The 20,520-nt window shown below is 44.2% G+C and overlaps 1 protein-coding gene across 5 annotated transcripts in view; it reads right to left on the bottom strand.

The window, feature by feature from the left end:
• The window catches only part of LOC117257639 (ELKS/RAB6-interacting/CAST family member 2), a 182,787-nt gene that overhangs the window by 47,517 nt on the left and 114,750 nt on the right, over positions 1–20,520 (bottom strand). For all 5 annotated transcript variants that reach the window (XM_078169994.1, XM_078169997.1, XM_078169998.1 and 2 more), the window contains one exon: positions 3,608–3,755. In XM_078169994.1, coding sequence (XP_078026120.1) covers positions 3,608–3,755 — 148 coding nt within the window. The remainder of the gene's footprint in view (positions 1–3,607; positions 3,756–20,520) is intronic.

The raw sequence follows: 20,520 nt of genomic DNA, 5'->3' as shown, positions 1-20,520 counted from the left end.
ACGAAGAATGAGGGATGGAGGAGGGCACAGACAGACACCAGACCAGTGGTTAGAGCAGCTAAAGGCTAGGTTGAGGTGTACGGCCCTCCTTGACCTCAGGTGTTGACACTAGCAGGTGTGACTGGGTGGGGTTGGCCTCAACGCAACAGTTACAGCGCTGACACCTGTCATTAAGGCCAGGACAATTACTATCATATAGCATGCAGCTGATGTAACTACTGTACTGCTACACAGCACATGCTGTAGGTGCCTCCACACAGATTCTTCCCTATTGCTTAATAATGCTGCTTAATTCTCAAAAAGAGCCTAAAGTGTGTTTAGTCCTTGCTGCTAATCTAATATGAACCATATACTTGTTCCTGTTCATCTAATTACAACCATATTTGGTAGGATGCGAAGCCAAACGTCCTAGGATGTGTTTGCATGTGTGTGTGTGTGCACGTAGTTAATATTTAATGACCTGAGACAAAAACACAAATGAATGAAGTGATGAATTGCTCCTGGAAGAATCTGACTGTGTGGTCAGGACAGCCCACATGTGGCCATCCAGTTTATTCAAGCAGACACACACACATGCAAAAACACACACATCCACTCTCTTCTTACAGACATATTCCTGTGTGCATGTGCGAAGAAGGTGCGCACATATAAAATGTCCATGTGGTGGAATGTGTGTGTTTTAATTAGTGTTAATAAGGGGCTTTGTAGAGTAAACAGCTCAGTAATGGCCTCCAGGCCTGCTTGTAGATCAGGCAGCCTGGAACAGACACAGGTGGCACTGGGAGAGGAGAGCAGAGGAGAGCAGAGGAGAAGAGAGGAGAGGAGAGTTCTTCATTGACATCTCTAACCATAACAGATTTGGCCTCCACTATGTGTGTGCAGCGAGTGGTCTGTGCCTGTGTATCAAAGTGCAGCTGCTGGTGTAAACATGGCAGTGGTGATCCCGCTGCTGTGCTCACAGCTGCATCCCAAACCTCAATCCAAGCCCTCTGTAAATCACAAGCCTGTCCTGATTAGAGCGGAGCTGTATTAACACATATGGACACAGGAGGCTGCAAAAAAGGGCCTTAAACACACAGGCAGCTGGGGAAAGGCTGTGCAATTTTTTACAACACTTATACATACTCCTTTAATCAAGTCTCTGTGTGTGTTTGCGTGTGTGTAACCTCGCCATGCTGTCCCAGTAAAATGGAGTAATGCAGAGACCCCGCTCTAAACAGGCGGATCGTTTTACATAAGCCGTTCTAAATTGCACACCTCTGAGAACACAAAATCCATCTTTGCAGCATGAGAGAGAGGATGGATGCTCAAGTGTATCCAAGAAAAGAGAGGGGGGGGAGGGAGAGGAAAAAGATAGAGAAAGTCACAGAAAATGGCACACCTCCGAGGATTCCATATCCATCTTTTCTCTGCTTCAAAGCTCCAGCGACGTTTGGCCATCCATCACTAGGATGGGACCACTCAGAGAATTCCCACATGGGGACACATTTGTTCTGACTCTCTCCTCGGGAAGTCTAAACACCACACTTGTCATGTGTGTGTGTGGCTGTATCTTTGTATATGTGTGTTTGTCTGTGCTGAAGAAGGCCTATGCCTCAAAGGGACGCAAACTGCCTGCGAAAGGAAAGTTTGTCTTAGACCGTCGGCTTTATGCACACACACACGAGATCTTCCAAAGGAGGGATGTGGGGAGGTCAGACAGGGCACTGCTATCTGTAATCTATCTGCTGTCTACAGATCAGCTTTCTCCTATGAGACTCTGAGTCCCATAATTCTTTGGCATTTCCTGGTCAGTTTCCTTCCGCCATTGACTGTTCGGGACTGAAGGAAGGCGACCTATCCTGATATGTGTGTCAACAGGTCAGGAGACAGAGAGCCGGTGTGTGTCATGCTGAACAACATAACCTCCAGAGAGCTCATTCTGTGGAGTGGAAGGAACCCAAGTAGTGCAACGACTCCCTAAAGGAACTACTTACCTTACAGCCTCTTTAACATTAATATATGACATAGTCTTACGCTTTAAGAGCCCCGGTACAAGGTAGCCAAAGCACTATCTGCAGGGTTCCCACACATTTTCATGGACAAAATTTCAAAACTTTTCCACTTTTCAAGAACCCATAATACATGTATTTTTTTCTTCTTGCCCCACATGCCTGGTGTTTTTCAAACATATCAGATTCAGCTCTACTCAAACATAATTTCAGCTAGGGCAGAAATGCAAGACGTATGTCATGGTAAACAAAATGCTGTCACATATCTACGCATAATAGAGCTACGATATGTCGTCATTACACATTACACACAACAAAATTCCATGACTTTCCCAAACCTTTCATTCATTTTTACTAATTCCATGACTTTTCTAGGTCTTGAAACTGTGATTGTGAAAGTCCATGCCTTTTCCAGATTTTCCATGACCATGGGAACACATGCCTGGTACACCGTAGCACTTAGCGGTAGCATTTAAATGGATTCATATGCATGATTGCATGCTTCAAGACCTTCTAAGAAACCAGGATTGTATGAAAAAGAGGAGACAAAGAAAGTTGATGTACTTTCTGTGCCCCCCACCATTCTCTTCTCCCACCCCTCCCTTTCTTTTCTTCTCCTCTTGTCTGCTCCAGGCCCACAAGCCAAATAGTTGCAATTAGAGCTCATCACATCATCAGGTGGACTGTAACTGCTGGTTACCCAACGGGAAAACATGACGCATCCAATGGCGATAAACAGATAATAGGCTTTCCTTGAAATTCCTCCAATGGAATTGCACCCCCTAGGAACTGTTTAGCGTTTACGAGACACGAACAAACATAGGTACGCACTAAAATGCACACCCAGCCACTGCATCTGTTGACTTTTAAATGCACCATGTTTCCCAGAAGCCCCTGTGACTCAGGAGACCGTATATGTGGACTCCCTGCTGTTGGCTCATTATTGTTAGCATTCACGTTAGCTCAGTCACTGATGTGGTCTGACCAGACCTTAATGACCCACATACCTTCATCAGCCTCAGGTTATATTGAGAGCCAGGGCAATATGGGAAATAGGTGTGTGTTCGAAAGTATGTGTGTGAGTGGGTGCTGGGATTTGTGTCTGTTTGACCGGAAGATGTGAGACACAAAAGTCCGCCAGTGACTCATCAGGGATACTAGCCTATGGGTGAGACTTGAGTGGATCTAATGACTCTGATTGCGACGTTATTGTTAAGAGAAAAGCATTCCTCGTCTGTTTATGCCCCTGGATTTGGAATCACAGCTCCTGCTTGACTGGTTTGGCTTATGATGACTGAACGCAGTAAGTGCGGTTTGAGGCAGGGAAGTCTACTCTGTTAACTACCAGGAATTATTAACCTCTATCTGTTCCTGGTTATAAAGTTCAAAAGTCTGCCCAGGAGGCTGTTTTAGTGCAGGCAAGGCTTCATCATCTGCAGCAGGTTTGAATTTGTAGTCCTGCTTTGATTCAAATGTCCTAAACGGTGACCGCAAGGCCAGGCTCCATTTGATTCATGTGCTGGCCAGTCAACCTCTTAGACCAGGAGTGCTGTAAATTTAATTCATCGTTTATATGCACGTATAAAAAGCTTGGTGGTCTCGTGTGGTGGATGTACCTGCTGTTTGAGCTGGTGCATGAGCCTGTCTTTCTCCCTCTTCAGAGCCATCACTTCCTCCTGGGCTTTTTTCCTTTTGGAGGAGGACAACTCCAGCAGGGCGATGTTAGCATCCTTCTCACTGATGGCTGCCAGCAAAGCCTGCTGCCTGAGAGGATGAGAGGGGGGAAAGGTAAGACAGAAGGTTATCATAAATGCATAAAATATAAAAAATTAATAATATTAACTCTGAATAAAAATAAAAAGTTGGGATTTCAAAATATGTTGGAAAATAGACAGGTGGACAGCAGAGACAGACACACAGCACCCACATCTGCAGCCGTGGGCCCGTGTACGTAAGCAGATGTCACAGCAAACTCACTCATTCCAGATCTCCTTAGACTCAGACAGAGATTCCACAGAAAAGGAGCAGACATCTTTGAAGTGGTCTGCTAAGTGCTGTATTAGTGGTACCTCAGTGTGACTCACAGACATGTAATAGTGTAATGGAGTCAAATAGAGTAGGCTGAGGAGGATATGACATCTTTCCCCTGCCACCACTGGTTACCACATTGTGTTTGTGTCTGTGAGTGTGTGCACGGATGGGGGGTGGCAACAAATGACTGTCTACAGGTGCAGAGAAAACACACCACCAAGCGTCATCACACACTCACAGCCAGACGTACAACTGTACACTCATGGGCCTCAAGGGAAGGCCTTGCGTAACCCTGCGGAGCAGATCGGAGATGACTGTCCTCGTCATCAAGCAGGATGTCGTAAATCCGGTGTTGTGACACACAAACATTCTATCCGCCCACTCTTGTAAACACAAGCAGAAGCACAAACATATTCCCATAGATAGCCAGACACACACCTCCTGTGCTTCGGCCATTGACCTAAGGTACACTGCAAAAATATGAAACAAAACTGGCGAAAACAGGTTTTTTGTCTCTGCAATTAGCCTAAGTTCATCTGACTGACCACTGCAGGACTCTCAGTGTGTAGGCACTGAAGGTATTTTAAGTTGGATAAACATGACGTGGCCGAACTCCAGACTCCTAAATCGCATTTGAAATTAGGAGAGCATTAAACCAGCACGGTAAGGTAATGTTTGGGTTTGTGTGAGGTGAGGGGGCAGAGGAAGAGGAGGAGGCAGGGATTCAAAATACACTTTGGACTCAATTAAAAATTGACCTGCATTGGAGTGTTTTTATTCCATGATTTAAGTCCCTGCAGAAATAACTCAATTGCGAAAATAAACACGCTGAACTCAGAATAAAGTCCTGCTGGCCCTGGGACTCCACGTTTGGTGTTTTCAGTACAATTATCTGCACGCTGCATCTGGATTCTCCCATTCAGGGCCATTAATAGGCCTCTGTGTGTTTGTGTGTGCTCAAGTGTGTGCTCGCATGTTGTGCATGTATTTGCGCGTGCATGCGTATGGGTTCTGACATGGATCGGAGCGGTTAATCACACCATTAATCACAGAGCAGGACCAAAGTGACACTTTTCGTCTCGCCACACCTCCACTGTTATTCCTTTTAATGCTCACTGTAATGGGAACACACAGTCTCTCTCTCTCACACACACACACACACACACACACAGACCTACATTTTTACCAGGGCAAGTGCTTCAGACTGCAGGACTATTCAGCTTTAACTGACCATTCACAATGTAAATGAGGCAAAGAATTCACAGAGCTTAAAAAATCCCATCAAGAAATCCACAAATCAAACAACTGTGCGACTGACTTTTAAATCCCTCTTCATACAGTCCACTGTTACATCCTTGGCCGAACAACCCCGATGATAAATTTTGCATTTCAGAGCATGGCACAGTGGCAATCCCACTTCCATTCCTTTATCTTTGGCTCTGTCAAATAGAGAGAAGAGGTGATGCACAGAGTCATATATGGGCAAGGAACGCGGCACAACGTGTCACCGTTCATAAACAGTGTGTCAGATTAACAGCTCTAACCTACTTGCAGAATGGCCATCTTTACAGCATACTGCCAGACATGGAAATTCCAACATCAGGCCACATCCCAAGAGTCTCACAGTCACACTTTTCCTTATCTTCTTTTGGCATAAACTGTGCGCAAACACAGCTTGAGAATTTTGTCTCTTTAGGTCAGTATGTGACTGTAAACACACACAAAATATCTGCACACTAAGCTGAAAAACATACCATGAGGACTGAGACAACATTTTTAGAATACTTGGAAAATCTAATTGGGTGATGCATTGGGTGCAGGGCCAACTTGGTGGAAGAAAAGAGCGCGGTGAAAGGTTAGGGGCATTAACCCCCACCCCCGGTTCTAAAGGGGAACTTTATCTAATCTGTGAACTCATCTGAAAAAGCCAAACAGAAATCCATCCCTTTCTGACCACCACTGAGTCACTTTATAAAGGACTGTTACACTCCCATTCATCATGCTGCCTCTGCTGAATCAACTGATGAAAGACATGCTTTTGGTGTTTGATCACCTACAAAAAAGATAGTAAAGCTAGGATACTTTGTTGATTCAGGCAAGTGCAAAAAAGGCCATATGTAAAACGTAAGTTGTCTCTGTACATTGTGACATTTTAGGCATTGGGCTTCATGCAAGAACCGCTCATACCTACAGATTTGTTCTGACGGGGCTTGTACAAGTGACTTAGAAGAACTTGCTGCATTCACCAGTTTTCTCATATTTTGAATTTACTCTTAAACATGAACACAATTTACCAGTGGCCCAGAGTTGTTGGATTCAAGTGCAATTAGTCTGCTGTTATCCAAACCTAAATTTTCACTAATGGATTGTGTATTTTGTTACTTCGAAGAAATTTGGAGTTTAAAAACGCTTTATAACTTATGTTGAAATTAGCCTATTTGGGTGCCCAACAGCTCAGTGGGTAGAGCAGGCGTCCCATGTACAAAAGCCACGTCCTTGCCATAGCAGTCATGGGTTTAATCCCGGCTCACGGCCCCTTGCTGCATGTCATCCTTTCTCCCACTCCCCCCTTCACACTTCATCTGTCCTATCAAATAAAGGCAAAGAAGCCCAAAAAAAGAAATTAGCCCATTTGACTCTGCAATTTAAACTGTAATGTAATTGCAATGTACTCATATAGCCTAATCAGGTGGGCTGGAGCCTATCCCAGCTGACATTGGGCGAGAGGCAGGGTACACCTTGGACAGGTCACCAGAGTATCACAGGGCTGACACATAGAGACAGACAACCATTCACACTCACATTCACACCTACAGACAATTTAGAGTCACCAATTAATTGAGAAAGGCATTAATTGGACTGTGGGAGGAAGCCGGAGTACCCAGAGAAAACCCACATGCAATCTACACACAGAAGGGCTCCTCCACCCTGGGTTAGAGCCAGGAACCCTCTTGCTGTGAGGCGACAATGCGAACCACTGCACCACCATGCCACCTAATGATGTCACCAGGAATTTAGATAGGCTATTGATGCTATTCTATAACATTACAATATCAATATGAACATCTCAAAATGAAAAATGACTGCAGTCATTGATCACCTTGATTTGGCAAAATCAAACCATTTCTTCATTCCAGTGACAGTACAACCCTCAGGTGACACAGCATTAAAGGCATTTGTTATTTATGGATCTCCGAAAGCAGGACTTCAGCAGAGGACAAATGGGGCAGGATGCATTGTGTTATATGCTATTTTTAGTGCGTTAATCGTGCTAATTTACAATTCTCATGGACCTATGCTCATTTACATACAGATGGCATTCATCATGTTTATACAGGTCATTTACACAGAAGTTAGGATGTTTGAAATGCATGAGACCCGCCTTCTGTGGCACTGCAGCAATAGTAGACCTCCACTTAAAAAGAACTGCAGTACATTGTCGTTTATGAGCAGAATGTTTGCCGGTGTCTGTGAAGCCATGGCTGTCACATCCATCACACCTGCGTTCCCTAGCACAGGTACAGACTCCCCAAATGAAAATTACTGATAGACCCTGAGACAGTTCCGAGCCCGACTAAATTAAACCTCCGAAACCAAAGTGTCTGCCATGCTTCGGTGCGAGCTAAATCACTTCCAGGCTCTAAATTAACACAGCGGATTACAGAGCTGTCTCTCTGTGGGTGCTCTCTGAGTGGTACTGTGAGGTTCTGCTGAGTGATGACTTCCTAAAACAATAAAAAAGGGGCATTATTATGATTAGCCAGCCTGTAAACTTTGTCTCCCACATCCTCAATCAGTGTGTGTGTGTGTGCTGATTATTATTACTTACAGTCTTTGAACCTGAATCACACTGGAGCATTTAATCACATCTAATTTGAATGGATATTTGGCCTTAGATGCAGAACACACTTGCAACGTACATGACTCTAGCAGACAGGATTCATCTATCAGGCACACACACACACCCCCCCCAGACACACACACGAAGACAAATGCTTGTACTGTATCTGCTGGCTGATCTTGAGTGGGTGAACCCTCTCTCTTTCCTCCCCTCTTGTCTCACTCCCTGCTTAACTTAGACTTGGCGTGTCGTGGACAAACAAAGGATTATCTTCATTTCCTTTCCGATTGAAAGGGCGACAATGAAATGGTTTTTCATGACAAACTTGTGATTAGTCTTCATAAAAGTCAGACCCCATGCACTTAAGAGTCATAAGGCACTCCAATAAAAGGACAAATAAATCCCGCAGCTGAATCTCCCGTGTCAAAAATCTCATGTAGTTTAGTTTTTTATTATCTATGACATAACAGTATTTGAGCTGTCAAGGTAAACATGATGCTAACAAAAACAGTTATGCATTTATGTATATCTAATGTCTCTCATATTTACTTGTAGTATTACAGAGGGAGCATGCAAGGCTCTGCAGAAAAGCACAGACTGACAGACATCTTATTTATAAGGGGTGAAATTCTCGGCTCGACTACAACATGTGATTCCAATTGAACCTTCATGGTCCCTGGGACATATTGAGACATTTGGATCTACGGAGGTGGGAGATGGATGGCTAAAGTACATGACCATGCGATGAGAGGTGAGAGGGAAGGGAGGGGGGCAAGGTCAGTGGAGACGATATGGAAAGAAAAACTGGAATGCAAAGAGTGGAATAAGAGAAGGGTGAAGGGGACGTGAGGCGGAAGGAGACAATTTAGGACAAAGGAATAAAAAATGAGGAGCGAAGACTTTGATGAAGACATCTTTGAGGTGGGGCTGCTGTCGAAGGACATGTGATGTCACAGGGGCAGATGGGACACTGGCAGGTCAGACAGATTTCAGCGTGACGAGGGGTTAAGATGGGGTCAAGAGCGAGCATAAACACACATGTACATTTGCGCAAAACTAAGTCAGAGAAGCGGATGTTGCGGGAGGTGCGCTGTGGCTGGGAAGGAGGGAAAAAGCAAGCGGCAGGACCAATAAAGAAAAGGAAAGAGATGGCAAGAGATGAAGGCAATAGAGGAGAGAAAAGTATGTGTTTGACAAGAGTGACTGCCACCTGTGCTGCATGAGAGAGAAAAGAAGGAAGAAAAAGAGAGGAGGAAGGGAAGAAAGGAGCAAAGGTAAAGATTTAAGAGTCCCAGCCCACCCTAAATCAGCTCAGCGCACTCCATGTTGTTATTCCTAGGCGTCACGGTTGAGGGATATGTGTTTATAATTTGTGTTATGACTTACTTGAAATTATGAGTGTGGAGAGTCAGCGGGACAGAAACAGATGCGTCCGTGTGATGCCCGGGGGAACCATCAATACTGTCTGCCCCTAAGTGAAGTGTGTTCATGTGTGCGTGCATATGCCTGTGCGCACACTGGTGCTTTCATGTCCTCGTGTGCATGTGTGATGTATTTTGTTAGCAAGAACATGGGGAGCCCACTAATATCTGTTCCCAGAACATTCATTATGAGGTCCTCTAGTTTGTGATCATGCCCTTCCACCACTTAACTGTCCGGCTCTACAGAAACATTCCACGTGCATTTTATGGCCGTTCCTTGATTGTGAGTGTGTGAAGGTGCAGCACAAGGCCGGGGGCCCCCGGCTAAGAAGTACTAGAAGCCTGCGGTGAGAGCAAGCAGAGGACATGAGAATGGGGCATGGTTGAGTGACACTATTATTTATGGCTCTGGAACACTGGGTTATTTACAACTGAGGAGGCAGGGAAAATGTCTATTTCCAACAAAAAACACACGCTCTGGCTTCATTTGGTAAGCTTACTGAAAGCCAGTTAAGATGGTAAATCTGTGTTTCAACTCTAAATGTGGGTTAAATATATTTTTATGACGTCCGAGTTCTGGCTACTTCAGGCAGGATTAGCTCCATGCTAACCTGTAGCAGCTAACCTGAAGCCACATGCCAGATGCCTTTATTACCCACTTCCTTCTGTATGCTTGCGTGGATTAAAGCCTTTATTTACCCTAATCGATGGACAGGCTTTATCCGTAGCCACTGCAAATAAAACTTGCATGCCTGTCTTGTTTGAAAAATTAACGTCAAGTCCAATATTCCTCTTGAGCAGCTATATTAGACATTACATGCTAATCCAGAGCTTTGGGCAAGAATGCTAAAACTTTACATGCTAACCTTAAGCTGTGCTTCCCAAGGAAAACCCACGACAGCACATGGTTGTCCCAGAACTGGGCCAGGTTGTGTGTGTTTTCACTTCACTAATAAAATATACAACCCACTTACTCTGCTCACCCCCACTCCCACACTAGTACTTTGACCAGTGGGAGGAATGGGGGAGCGGGGGCTGTGGGGGGGGGGGGGTCCTAATTGAAAGAGTATGTATCAGTTTTACAGCAACAAGAGGGAAAATACGAGGGGACAAAAATCAACAAATCTGCCAAAACTAGCCAAATGTTTAGAGTGGGAGCAGGGACGAGGAGAGATGGCTGACTGCTCCCAGAGATGAGCAGGACCAGACGGCCACCGCTGCATTCCAACCAGAGAGAGGGGGAGACAGATAGAGACCCCGACAGAGAGCAACACAGGGGGAGACCAGGTGGCTGTGTGTTCAGTGTGTGTGTGAATGCAGACAAATGAGATGTAAAGCATTTTACTAAGAAGAATGTCATTTTACTTGAATATATGATTTGACAGAATAGTTCAACATTTTGGATGATACATTTATTTATTTATTTATTTTTCCCGAGAGACTGAGATAAAAACATCATTATTAATTTTATAGCTCTGGGTATTCCCTAAAATGTTGAACTATTCCTTTATTAAAGACAGGCTGAGACTGCAGACAGTCTTTGACAGAACGACTGGTGGCGGTTAGTGTCCTCTCCCACTTCCAGCTCCATTGCATCACCTTCTGAGGATCAGCTAGGGGTCGTGTGGATTCCTGTTGTTGTAAAAGCAGGAAAGACAAATAAACAAGGCTCAGCGGGATGTCAGCGATGATTATGATGTCAGCGGCAGCTCTCTCCCATTTGGATGACCTTGGGTGTCTCCATGTGTGCCCGTGTTTGCTTCAGTGTGTGTGTGGGCGGACTTTTTTTTTTTTCCTGTGCAGCCTCGGCCTTTCATATCAATGAAAAACACAATCCACATCAGATTAGTTAAAGCCGCTGCCAATCTACAGAGCTGTCTTGCACAAGCCCCGCCTACACGGCTTCGACCAATAAGGTGAGCTCTGGCCCGAAACCTCCAGGGATCCCACCAATTGCAGAGCAGGGTTTTCCATTCTTTTAAAGTTTGTTTTCTGTCTTTATCATTGCTCAGCTGACTGACAGTGTCTCCCCAAGGCACGAGAAACAAGACAGGGGGCTGTACTGTACCACACACGTGTAGTGCTCCCCTGCATAGTACAGGCACACACACACACACACACACACACACACACAGCAGCTGGCTTGTTTAAAGCTCCCTGTCATCCGAGAGAGAGGTGAGGGTCACAGAATGCATAACACTGCTGCAGTTACACTACTGTAAAAACACACACATACACACAAAGGACGGGGAGAAGCATGCACACATGCAGTGTATTAAAAAAAAGGCACTAAGGCTTCAATGTAAACACTGCTGAGTTATGCCCTCCCTTTTTTAACATCAAAAGATTAGACTATGCAATATGTAGTGCAGGAGAGGGGTGTTTTGTTGAGGTCAGATTAGCCGGCAAATAAAAGTAGAGCCATCTGTTACATACACATGCTGTTGCTCTAATACAGGGCAGAATGTTTGTTTTTTATTATTGATTAATCATCTTGTCCCTGAAAGCTACAGTTGGTAACTTTTATGAAAATAACTTGTGTCATACGTCCTGAAACTCTCACTATATTCTGAGAGAAGTACATGAGACAGATAGCTACTGAAAAACATCCTGCTTCTAATAGAATCACTAGAACCAGACCACCGCGCATCAAAAAACAACCAATCAGAGCTGAGGAGTCTCTCATGCAGCTGTCAGTTGTGTCAATCACTGTACTGCGGCCACACTGCCAGACTAGGGAGCGCCAATCAAATATGAATCAAGATTCTGTAACTGCATTGCCTGTTCCTCACCTCAAATGTTTTCAGAAACACATTTTAGTGCACTGTTTAGCTGTAAATGAGAACCTTTGGGATCTGGCCACCATGTTGGAAATAGTCGACCACAGACCAAGCGCTGCCCACCGGCCAGACCAACTGTCTAATTTTACAGCTGAACAATAGGGGTGGGCGATATGGCCCTAAAATGATATCATGATATTTCAGGGTGTTTTTGCGATAATGATATTTTTTGACGATATCACAAATTAGTAAAAAAACATATTTTATTATTAATTTAAGAACATAGAACTGCAAAAAAATAAGTGATACAGTTTTACAGTTTGCCTTCAAATATTCAGTAAAATCTAAATAAAATAATCTCTCATTTCTTTAGTTTCTGAACAACAGTAACTCACGGTGAGATTCAGATTCTGTATACAATATTAATAGGTCAACAAAAAAAAAAAAAACAACTACCACTAATTTTACATTTAAACAGCTCCCAGTTATAAAAAAATGTATCCTGGGATCTATATATAAACCAACAGGTGAATTTCTTCTCTTTTACTAAAATCCCAAATTATTGGGTTGTTTTTTTTTCCACCTGGACCTTTATGTTCTGCCATTTCTCCTCTAATCATCACGCTGTAACCTGTGACAGTCTGTTATGATACCAGATCACACATTCACATATACGTGGTTTATTGTCAAGCCGAGGATCAGGTAGGTTTGCATTACCAAAGGTTGAGGACAAAATCACTTGACGACACCGTCTCACTTGTGCGCATGGCAAGAGAGGAGAGGAGAGACGCTGTGCTGCTGCCGGAGGAGCCGCTGAATGAGTTCCCTCTGAGCGGTAACTCGCTGAAAGAGTCTGAGAAGTCCAGGGCTGTTCATAAAACATTCAGGACGCCACAGTTTATTCCACACTACTGAAGCTGCTACTCTTTTTGGAACAGGGTCAGTAATAGTTTAGTTTTCAGCCATGCTTGTTTATGCTGACCTCAATGTCAACAAGTCGAAATAATGCGAGTATCATGATATGAATTTTTCATATGATTTAAAAAATTATACCGGTATTATCATGAATATAGTCTCGCTCACCCCAGCCAGACCTTTCTTTTCTTGAGAAAGGTCTGGCTGGGCCGACTCTCACTTTAAGATTGGAGAAAAAAATGCCCCAACTTTTGTTATTTCTTTCAACCAATCACAATCGTTCTTGGCGGTGCCACAGCAACGGTGCGCTTGCAAAAATATTGCCAGGGGGAAACAGGTTTTGGTGTAACACGCCCACAAAAATATCGCCTACAGGACGCGAACCATGGCAGAAAAATGGATACATCCCCCCAAGATCAAACACTGCAAAAGTTAGTAAAGGATGTGTTGAAAACTGCTACACAACCGGAGGTGGTGGGGCGGGACTTCAGCGGATGGCTCTTTCCGCCCAATGAGAGGCTGATCTATGCAGCGAACTTCTGCCCACTCAGACTATTGTCAATAAGATGATGTGGCACACCCCTACTTAACAGTGCATTAAAATATGTTTCTGAAAACATTTGAGGTAAGAAACTGGCAAACTAGACAGAATCTTGATGCATATTTGATTAGCGCTGCCTAGTTAGACTGCAGTTCATGAGCAGTGATTGACAGCTGCCTTAGAGACTCCTCGGCTCTGATTCGGTTGTTTTCATTCATGTGCAGTAATGCAATTTGTTTTTACAGATTATCTGTCTCAGCTAGTGCTGTGTCATCACAGTGACAATTGCCGCAAATATAAAGACTGCATCTTTAAATAATTTCATAGAACCCAGTGTAATAACTTTATTCTAAAAGTAGTTTACTTTAAAGTGAAAAAAAAAACAAGCCACACATCGAATAAGGTCAGTTAATTGATGATCAGAATTACTACAGATCAGTCTGACTGACTCATTATCTGACTGATCATTTTAGCACTTAACACGCTTAAAAGCGAAGATTCTGCACCAATTTTTCACTTCACTTGCCACTATGTGAAATAACTATAATAAACGCAAGGTAGGCTCAACGTGCAAAGTGCCAAATGATAACATGTGCATCTAAAATTAGATTCAAACAGGAGCCTAATTTATTCTCTCCCTGTTTCCCTCCCTTTCTGCACTACAGTGAGAGGAGTAACAGTAAAGCAAGTACTCTAAGCTGTCAGTAATGTAAACTGAGAATACCAGGAGGACACCTTCTGCGCTGCGTCATTCGTATTGTCTTGTGTGTTCCACTGTGTTAAAATAACCCTCTGTCAAACACAGCTCATCAGAGGCTCTTGAACAGGAAGGCCACCACGGTGTGCTGCCATCTTCTCTCTCCATCCTCATTCCATCACTCCTTCTCTCCTCCCTTTCTCTCACTAATCAAAGAGAGGAGCCACTCATCGCAGGAGAGAATGCCATCACCTCCGCCTTGGACTTGGACCTCTCTATCATTCGACTTCTGTCTCCCTCTATCATTCTCTATTTGGCTCCGCCGTGCCCTATACTCACTCCGGAGTGGGGCTAAATATTAAGTTCAAGGAGGTTATGCAAACACGTTGAAACAGCCATCCTTGGCTTAAGTATTACCCTGAACCCTTCAATTACCCGCCTTGCTTTCCTCTCTCCCCATTCCTCTTGCCTTTCCTGTCCTCTGTACGGGTTCTCTCACTCCGGTCATCTAACTGCAGCCTGGAAATACAGCGCACACTCATGACGTGGGGCCAAAAAGCCTTAAAATATCAGGGGCAGAGAGTACAACATAGTGGCGCACTATTACACATGCACACACACAAACGTGCACCCAAAATACACAAGTACACACAAACCGATGAAAGACGGGTCCAGAAAACAGTGGGAGCAAGTACCCCTGGTGTATTTTCTCTGTGTTCCAAATGTAGGGCCTGGCGGTGGACCACAGCTGAACCACAGCCGACATGCGGTGGAATGGGAGGCCACCACACTCACTTCCCTTAAAGGAGCCATAGAGACACACACACACACACACACACACACACAGGCGATCATAGAATAACACACACACACACGCTAAGACACACATATACACACATGTTCAACAATTTCCTGGATAGCACTGTCATGACGATGGGAGTCCATGTTTAAAAAGTGGTTTGAGGTGAAGGGACAGATCTGTATGGGCTGTTTCCCACAATGCTTTGCCAGACAATTACACAACCCAATTAATGTGGTTACTACAGCACAGCTAGGACTTGACTCTGTGCAAGCTGAAAGTGCGCGTATGTGCGCGTGGCAGAGAAGATGTGTGCACGCTCCTTTGGCCTGTGTTACTTTTAGAATTATAGCTTTCTTTGGAGCTTGGACCGGTCGATTTCCCGTCAGTGTGTAAAGGACACACAAGGTCACACTAACATTCACCCCACACTCCATCAGCCAATCCCAGTTATTTCCAATCACAGCCACATGAGCTCAAGTATTATAAAAGCTGCATAACCGGAGAACTACAATACCCACAATGTGTTGTGTGTCTTCCCAGTAGAGAGCTCCATTTCTTTCACAGAATGAAACCTGAACCATAACCAAACGTTGGGAGAGACATTTTTAAATCAGTAAAAAATGGTTTTTCTAACTTAATTATATAGTGGCTAAATGCGTCATATTTTCACAGTTACTGCAATAGCCCCAGTTTTATATTATTACTCTATGACTATTTTTTTTTTTCCTTTGGTTATATTATTTTTACCGATGCTTTGGTGTCTAGGCACAATTTTAAAGTTGTACCTGTTAGAAGTGGAGCTAATTTGAAGTAATTTATAAACTGTTAGGAGGGTTAATATGTGACATAACATCTTCATAATCATGAGCTGATCATAGATATGGCATCTATTCATCCATTTTGATCCGCTTATCTGGGGCCGGGTTGTAAGGGCAACAGGCCGAGCACAGCACCCCAATCCCTCTCCCCAGCAACGCTTTCCAGCTCCTCCTGGGGGACCCCAAGGTGTTCCCAGGCCAGACGAGATATGTAATCCCTCCAGTGTTCTGGGTCTGCCCCGGGGCCTCCTACCAGTGGGACGTGCCCGGGACACCTCCAGCAGGAGGCGCCCAGGAGGCATCCTAGTCAGATGCCCGAACCACCTCAACTGACCCCTTTCGACGCGAAGGAGCAGTGGCTCTACTCCGAGCTCCCTCCAGATGTCCGAGCTCCTTACCCTATCTCTAAGGCACGTAAAAGCTTTATCTGCAAAGTAACTTATAACTGTAGCTATCAAATAAATGTAAAGGAGTCACATAAATGTAAAGGGTGCCCAGATGCGGACCTGGGCGATGTCTGAGTCGGTATGACTCTTATTTTTATGGTTTCACGCATCCTGAGATAGGCTAGCGGCATTATGGACCTTGCCTAAGGGTCCACACTGGATATGTGTTAGCGGCCCTAACCACTGAGATATCCAGCGCGACAGCAACATCAGGAAGAAGGAACACAAGAAAAATACCAAGGGCTGAAAGAAGAGCAAGGAAAGATGTGGGGAATAAAGGCAACAGTGGTGCCAGTGGTAATTGGAGCACTCAGGGTGACCCCCAAACTGGGAGAGTGGCTCCAGCAGATTCCAGGTACAACATCCAGAAGAGTGCGGTCCCAGGAACAGCTAAGATACTGCACAGAACCCTCAAACTCCCAGGCCTCTGGTAGAGGGCCATAGCCTAAGGAAGACAGATTTTTATATACTATTGGCATATTTCTTCTTCATTGTTGTTATTGTTCAGCACTTCTACATGTAAGATGTGATGGTTGGTCTTTGTGGAAGTTGCCCTTCCTCTACTGTGACTGGATGGACGGGTAAAAAGCGACAGTGACAAGCACAGTGTTGTACCTAAAGTTGACCATTTTTCAACTCTCAGCACTGAGAGAAAAACGCCAAACATGCAGCCCTCAGCGCAGGGTAGCGGTCCAGCGTCTTGTCACGGTGCATGCCTTAATAGTGTAGCGTAAAGATGCGGTGCTCCAGTTGCAGAGAATTAAAACAGTACGCTGGGCTCAAGAAAAAAACGCTTCAGTGGATACAGCACCCTAAATAACTAAGGGAGCACGAGTATCCTTAAGTACAGTGCTTGAAGAAAAATGTACTTACCACCTGCATGTGAAAAGCTGCTTGCACACACACACACACACACACACACACACACACATCTGCTAATAATTAGCAATCCTCTGATTTGAACCTTGGTTAATTTGGTTTTCTTTTAATGAAGGATGGTAAAATGTAAGTAAAACTAAAAAGGCTCAAAGTGCCCCACTTTGTGTTGAAGCAGCAGGAGCCACATGCTTTCTTTACAGTCTGCTACACAAACACACTCTGACCACATACTAACTTATACAGACTTCATTAGCCCGGCTTTAAAGTGCTTTAAAGTGTGTGAGGGGGGGAAAAAATACATTCAAAGCAAGAAATTATTCAAGAGAGACACAGACGCAGCCACAGAGAGACAGACAGAAAATCTCTCTCTCTCTCTCTCCCACACACATGCACAAACACACAAACACACGCGCCCACGCACACACACACACACACACACACACACACACACACAGTGGGCTAGGTGAGGGTGCTGATTAGAGGAGCTGTTGCCAGGTCTGGACAGGTCTGCTGTATATTTAGGCAGATCAGTGAGGATCATGGGATCAAAGAGTAACATGATTACTACCTGGCCTTCTGATAAAAAACCTCACTATTATTTCCCTGTCAATACACACACGAATACACACATTTGGAGGCAAACACACACATCTGAGCACACACAAACACACACACACTCAGATAAACTTGTGTCCCAGCCTTAAACCAGCACACAGTAGACACAAAGATAGACGCAAAAATACACACATGCGCACACTCACATACACGCACACACAGACATATACACCCACACCGCTCTATAATCTGGGTAATTTGTATGTTGGAGCTAGTGTAGACAGATCACGCCTCTGGTACATTGAGCCTGTTGTGTCATTGCATTTGCTTGTTCGTCAGTCGTTGTGAATTCCCAATAGAGACATACCCGTACTCGTAAAGTATAGTGGTTGCAAATTCGTTTCGTGTGAAGGAGACGCATCGAAACAGCTCGCGCTCTTGTCATTATGACACTCCTCGCTCGTGGACGATTTGAGTGCATGTGTGTTTATGAGTTTTATGAGGGTATGAAAATTGAAGCTGCAAGTGCGAACACAAGGGCACATGCACGTTCGCTCTTTGACCTTTCGGCTCCTCGGCTCAAGTTGGAGTCCAGTTTCCTTTCCATTATCATGTTTTGTCTGCGTTCTCTCACAAACATGCACAGAAGCATAAACTGACCCACAGACAACATAAACACAAACCATACTGCGCTATGATAAGCGCGCAGCCGGCCCTCCCACACACCTGTGCATGGATTCCAGCATGCGTCTGGTTTTTAATAAAGAGACCAGTGGTAGTGTGCAGTCAGATGCTGCTGACAGACCCACTGATTTCCAGATAGATAACACACACATACACAGGCGAGCCAGCTCCCTCGGTAGATTACATCACGGTTATTTTAACAATGGCTTCCACTCAGTCCTTTTGCTGGCTATGGTTACATACAGGAGTGTGTGTGTGTGTGCCATGTGTGTGAATGAGTTGTTTAATTATTTTCTTCTTGTTCTTGAATCTTAAATGATCGTCCTGTCTGTGGTCACTAAATGCTCAGAGTTTCAGTAGAACTTTAAGTCTGTTATAATGTTGAACTAGGTACAAATCAGGCTCCTTCAGAGGGTTACGTAAATGTGTTTGTGTTTACATGTAAAGGAGGACACGGCTTGATGCATCTGCCTCTATGTGTGTGAGTGTGTGTGTGTGTGTGTGTGCCTGTGTGTACATGCTGTGAACAGGCAGTAAAGAGTATTACGATGCGCTGCTCTGTGTAAAGACGCGGATGTGCTCCACTGACATTGGAGGGTTGCGGGTGAGAGTGAGATCATTAACTAAATGAGATCCTAATGTCAGACACACACACACACACACACGCACACACACACACACACGCACGCACACACACACACACACACAACAACAACAACAAAACAACTACAGTTGCTGACCTTACATCACTCCTTTCTCCATCCTCATACTGTAGCCTATCTATCTATCTATCTATCTATCTATCTATCTAGCGTTTCATTTTTAACTACACTAAGTTTTATGAAGTGTTTGAAATCCCACTACCACCCCTCACTGGAGAATATTAAATAATCAGAAACTGACAAACAGGATATATAAATTGACAGATTTGGTTTTGCATTGAAAATAGAAACAATTTATAGTCAAGAGAAATAGAAAATACATATATCCTTCAGTTAAAGGTAATGACTTAACCTCCAATTATGCTGCATTTTTATTTATCCATTCTTTAAATTTTTGACTAAATCTGAAACTACAGGTTTCAAGCTTTGTTTTGGTATAAAGGTTGTGGGGCATTGAAAGAAATCCAATTGCCACACCAGGCTTTTGTTTCGCTACTCCCGAATTTCTGTGAGTGATAGCTGGAAACTATGATGCACGCTGTGGGTCGACCCACCTGCAGGTCCTGGGCAGGTTCAGGAAAGTTTACTAGAAAATATCATGGGTTCAGGGTGAGTTAACAAGTGACAAAGCAGCATCACAAGTTAGTTTTTAATTTACAGAAACATTACATGCAATAGTCCACCTTCCACCTTCACCCCACCCCCTCTTCTCTCCAGAGAGCACCCCAGGGCTCAGTCCTGTCTCTGTCCTTATTTCAATCCTCAGGCTGACAAACAAACAATCATATTTTTTCCCCATAAAAACAACGAACCACTTTGGGTATTATTTATGTCTGTTTCCATCACATTATGTGTGCTTTCCTGAATGACATATTCTGATTCTAACATATCCCCACTACATATTATACAGTAAAAATCATGCAATTGACCTACACACACAATGTCTTCCAATTCTTTCTGGGCGTTAAACAATGCTTAATCTGACTGGACTGTAAAGACACAGCCCTGGGCCTGCTCTGGCCCCTGCTGTGACTGCATGCATGTGTAGATTTGTTGAGGTGTGTTGTAAATATTGTGACCATGGTGACTGTTTCAGAGTCGTTAGGTCCCCTGCCACTGTTACAGCAGAGAGAACACAGGTGTGTTTTTGTGTGTTTCCTGGACTTTGAAGGAGAACCATGCTGAGATAATACAGGAAGAAAGAATTACAGAGAAAGTGGCACACAGTCACGTAGGGGGGTAAAGGGTCTAAAGAAAGTGTGCATCACTTGCAACTCAAAAAAAAGTCTGGGCTCATTTTACAGCCACACTGTGATGACATGGTGCACATTAACAAACAGCTCTCATTTTTGTGCCGAGGATGGGCAGGAGACCACCTCAGAGCCACAGATGGTCTGAAATAGATTCTGCTGGGAAGGCTACAGACACGTACAAACATCTTGACACGAAAATCTGTC

This window comes from Epinephelus lanceolatus, chromosome 8 (genome assembly GCF_041903045.1).
Source record: "Epinephelus lanceolatus isolate andai-2023 chromosome 8, ASM4190304v1, whole genome shotgun sequence".
Classification (NCBI taxonomy): domain Eukaryota; kingdom Metazoa; phylum Chordata; class Actinopteri; order Perciformes; family Serranidae; genus Epinephelus; species Epinephelus lanceolatus.
Note: the sequence above shows the minus strand (reverse complement) of the source record. Positions and strands in the feature narration are given on the sequence as shown.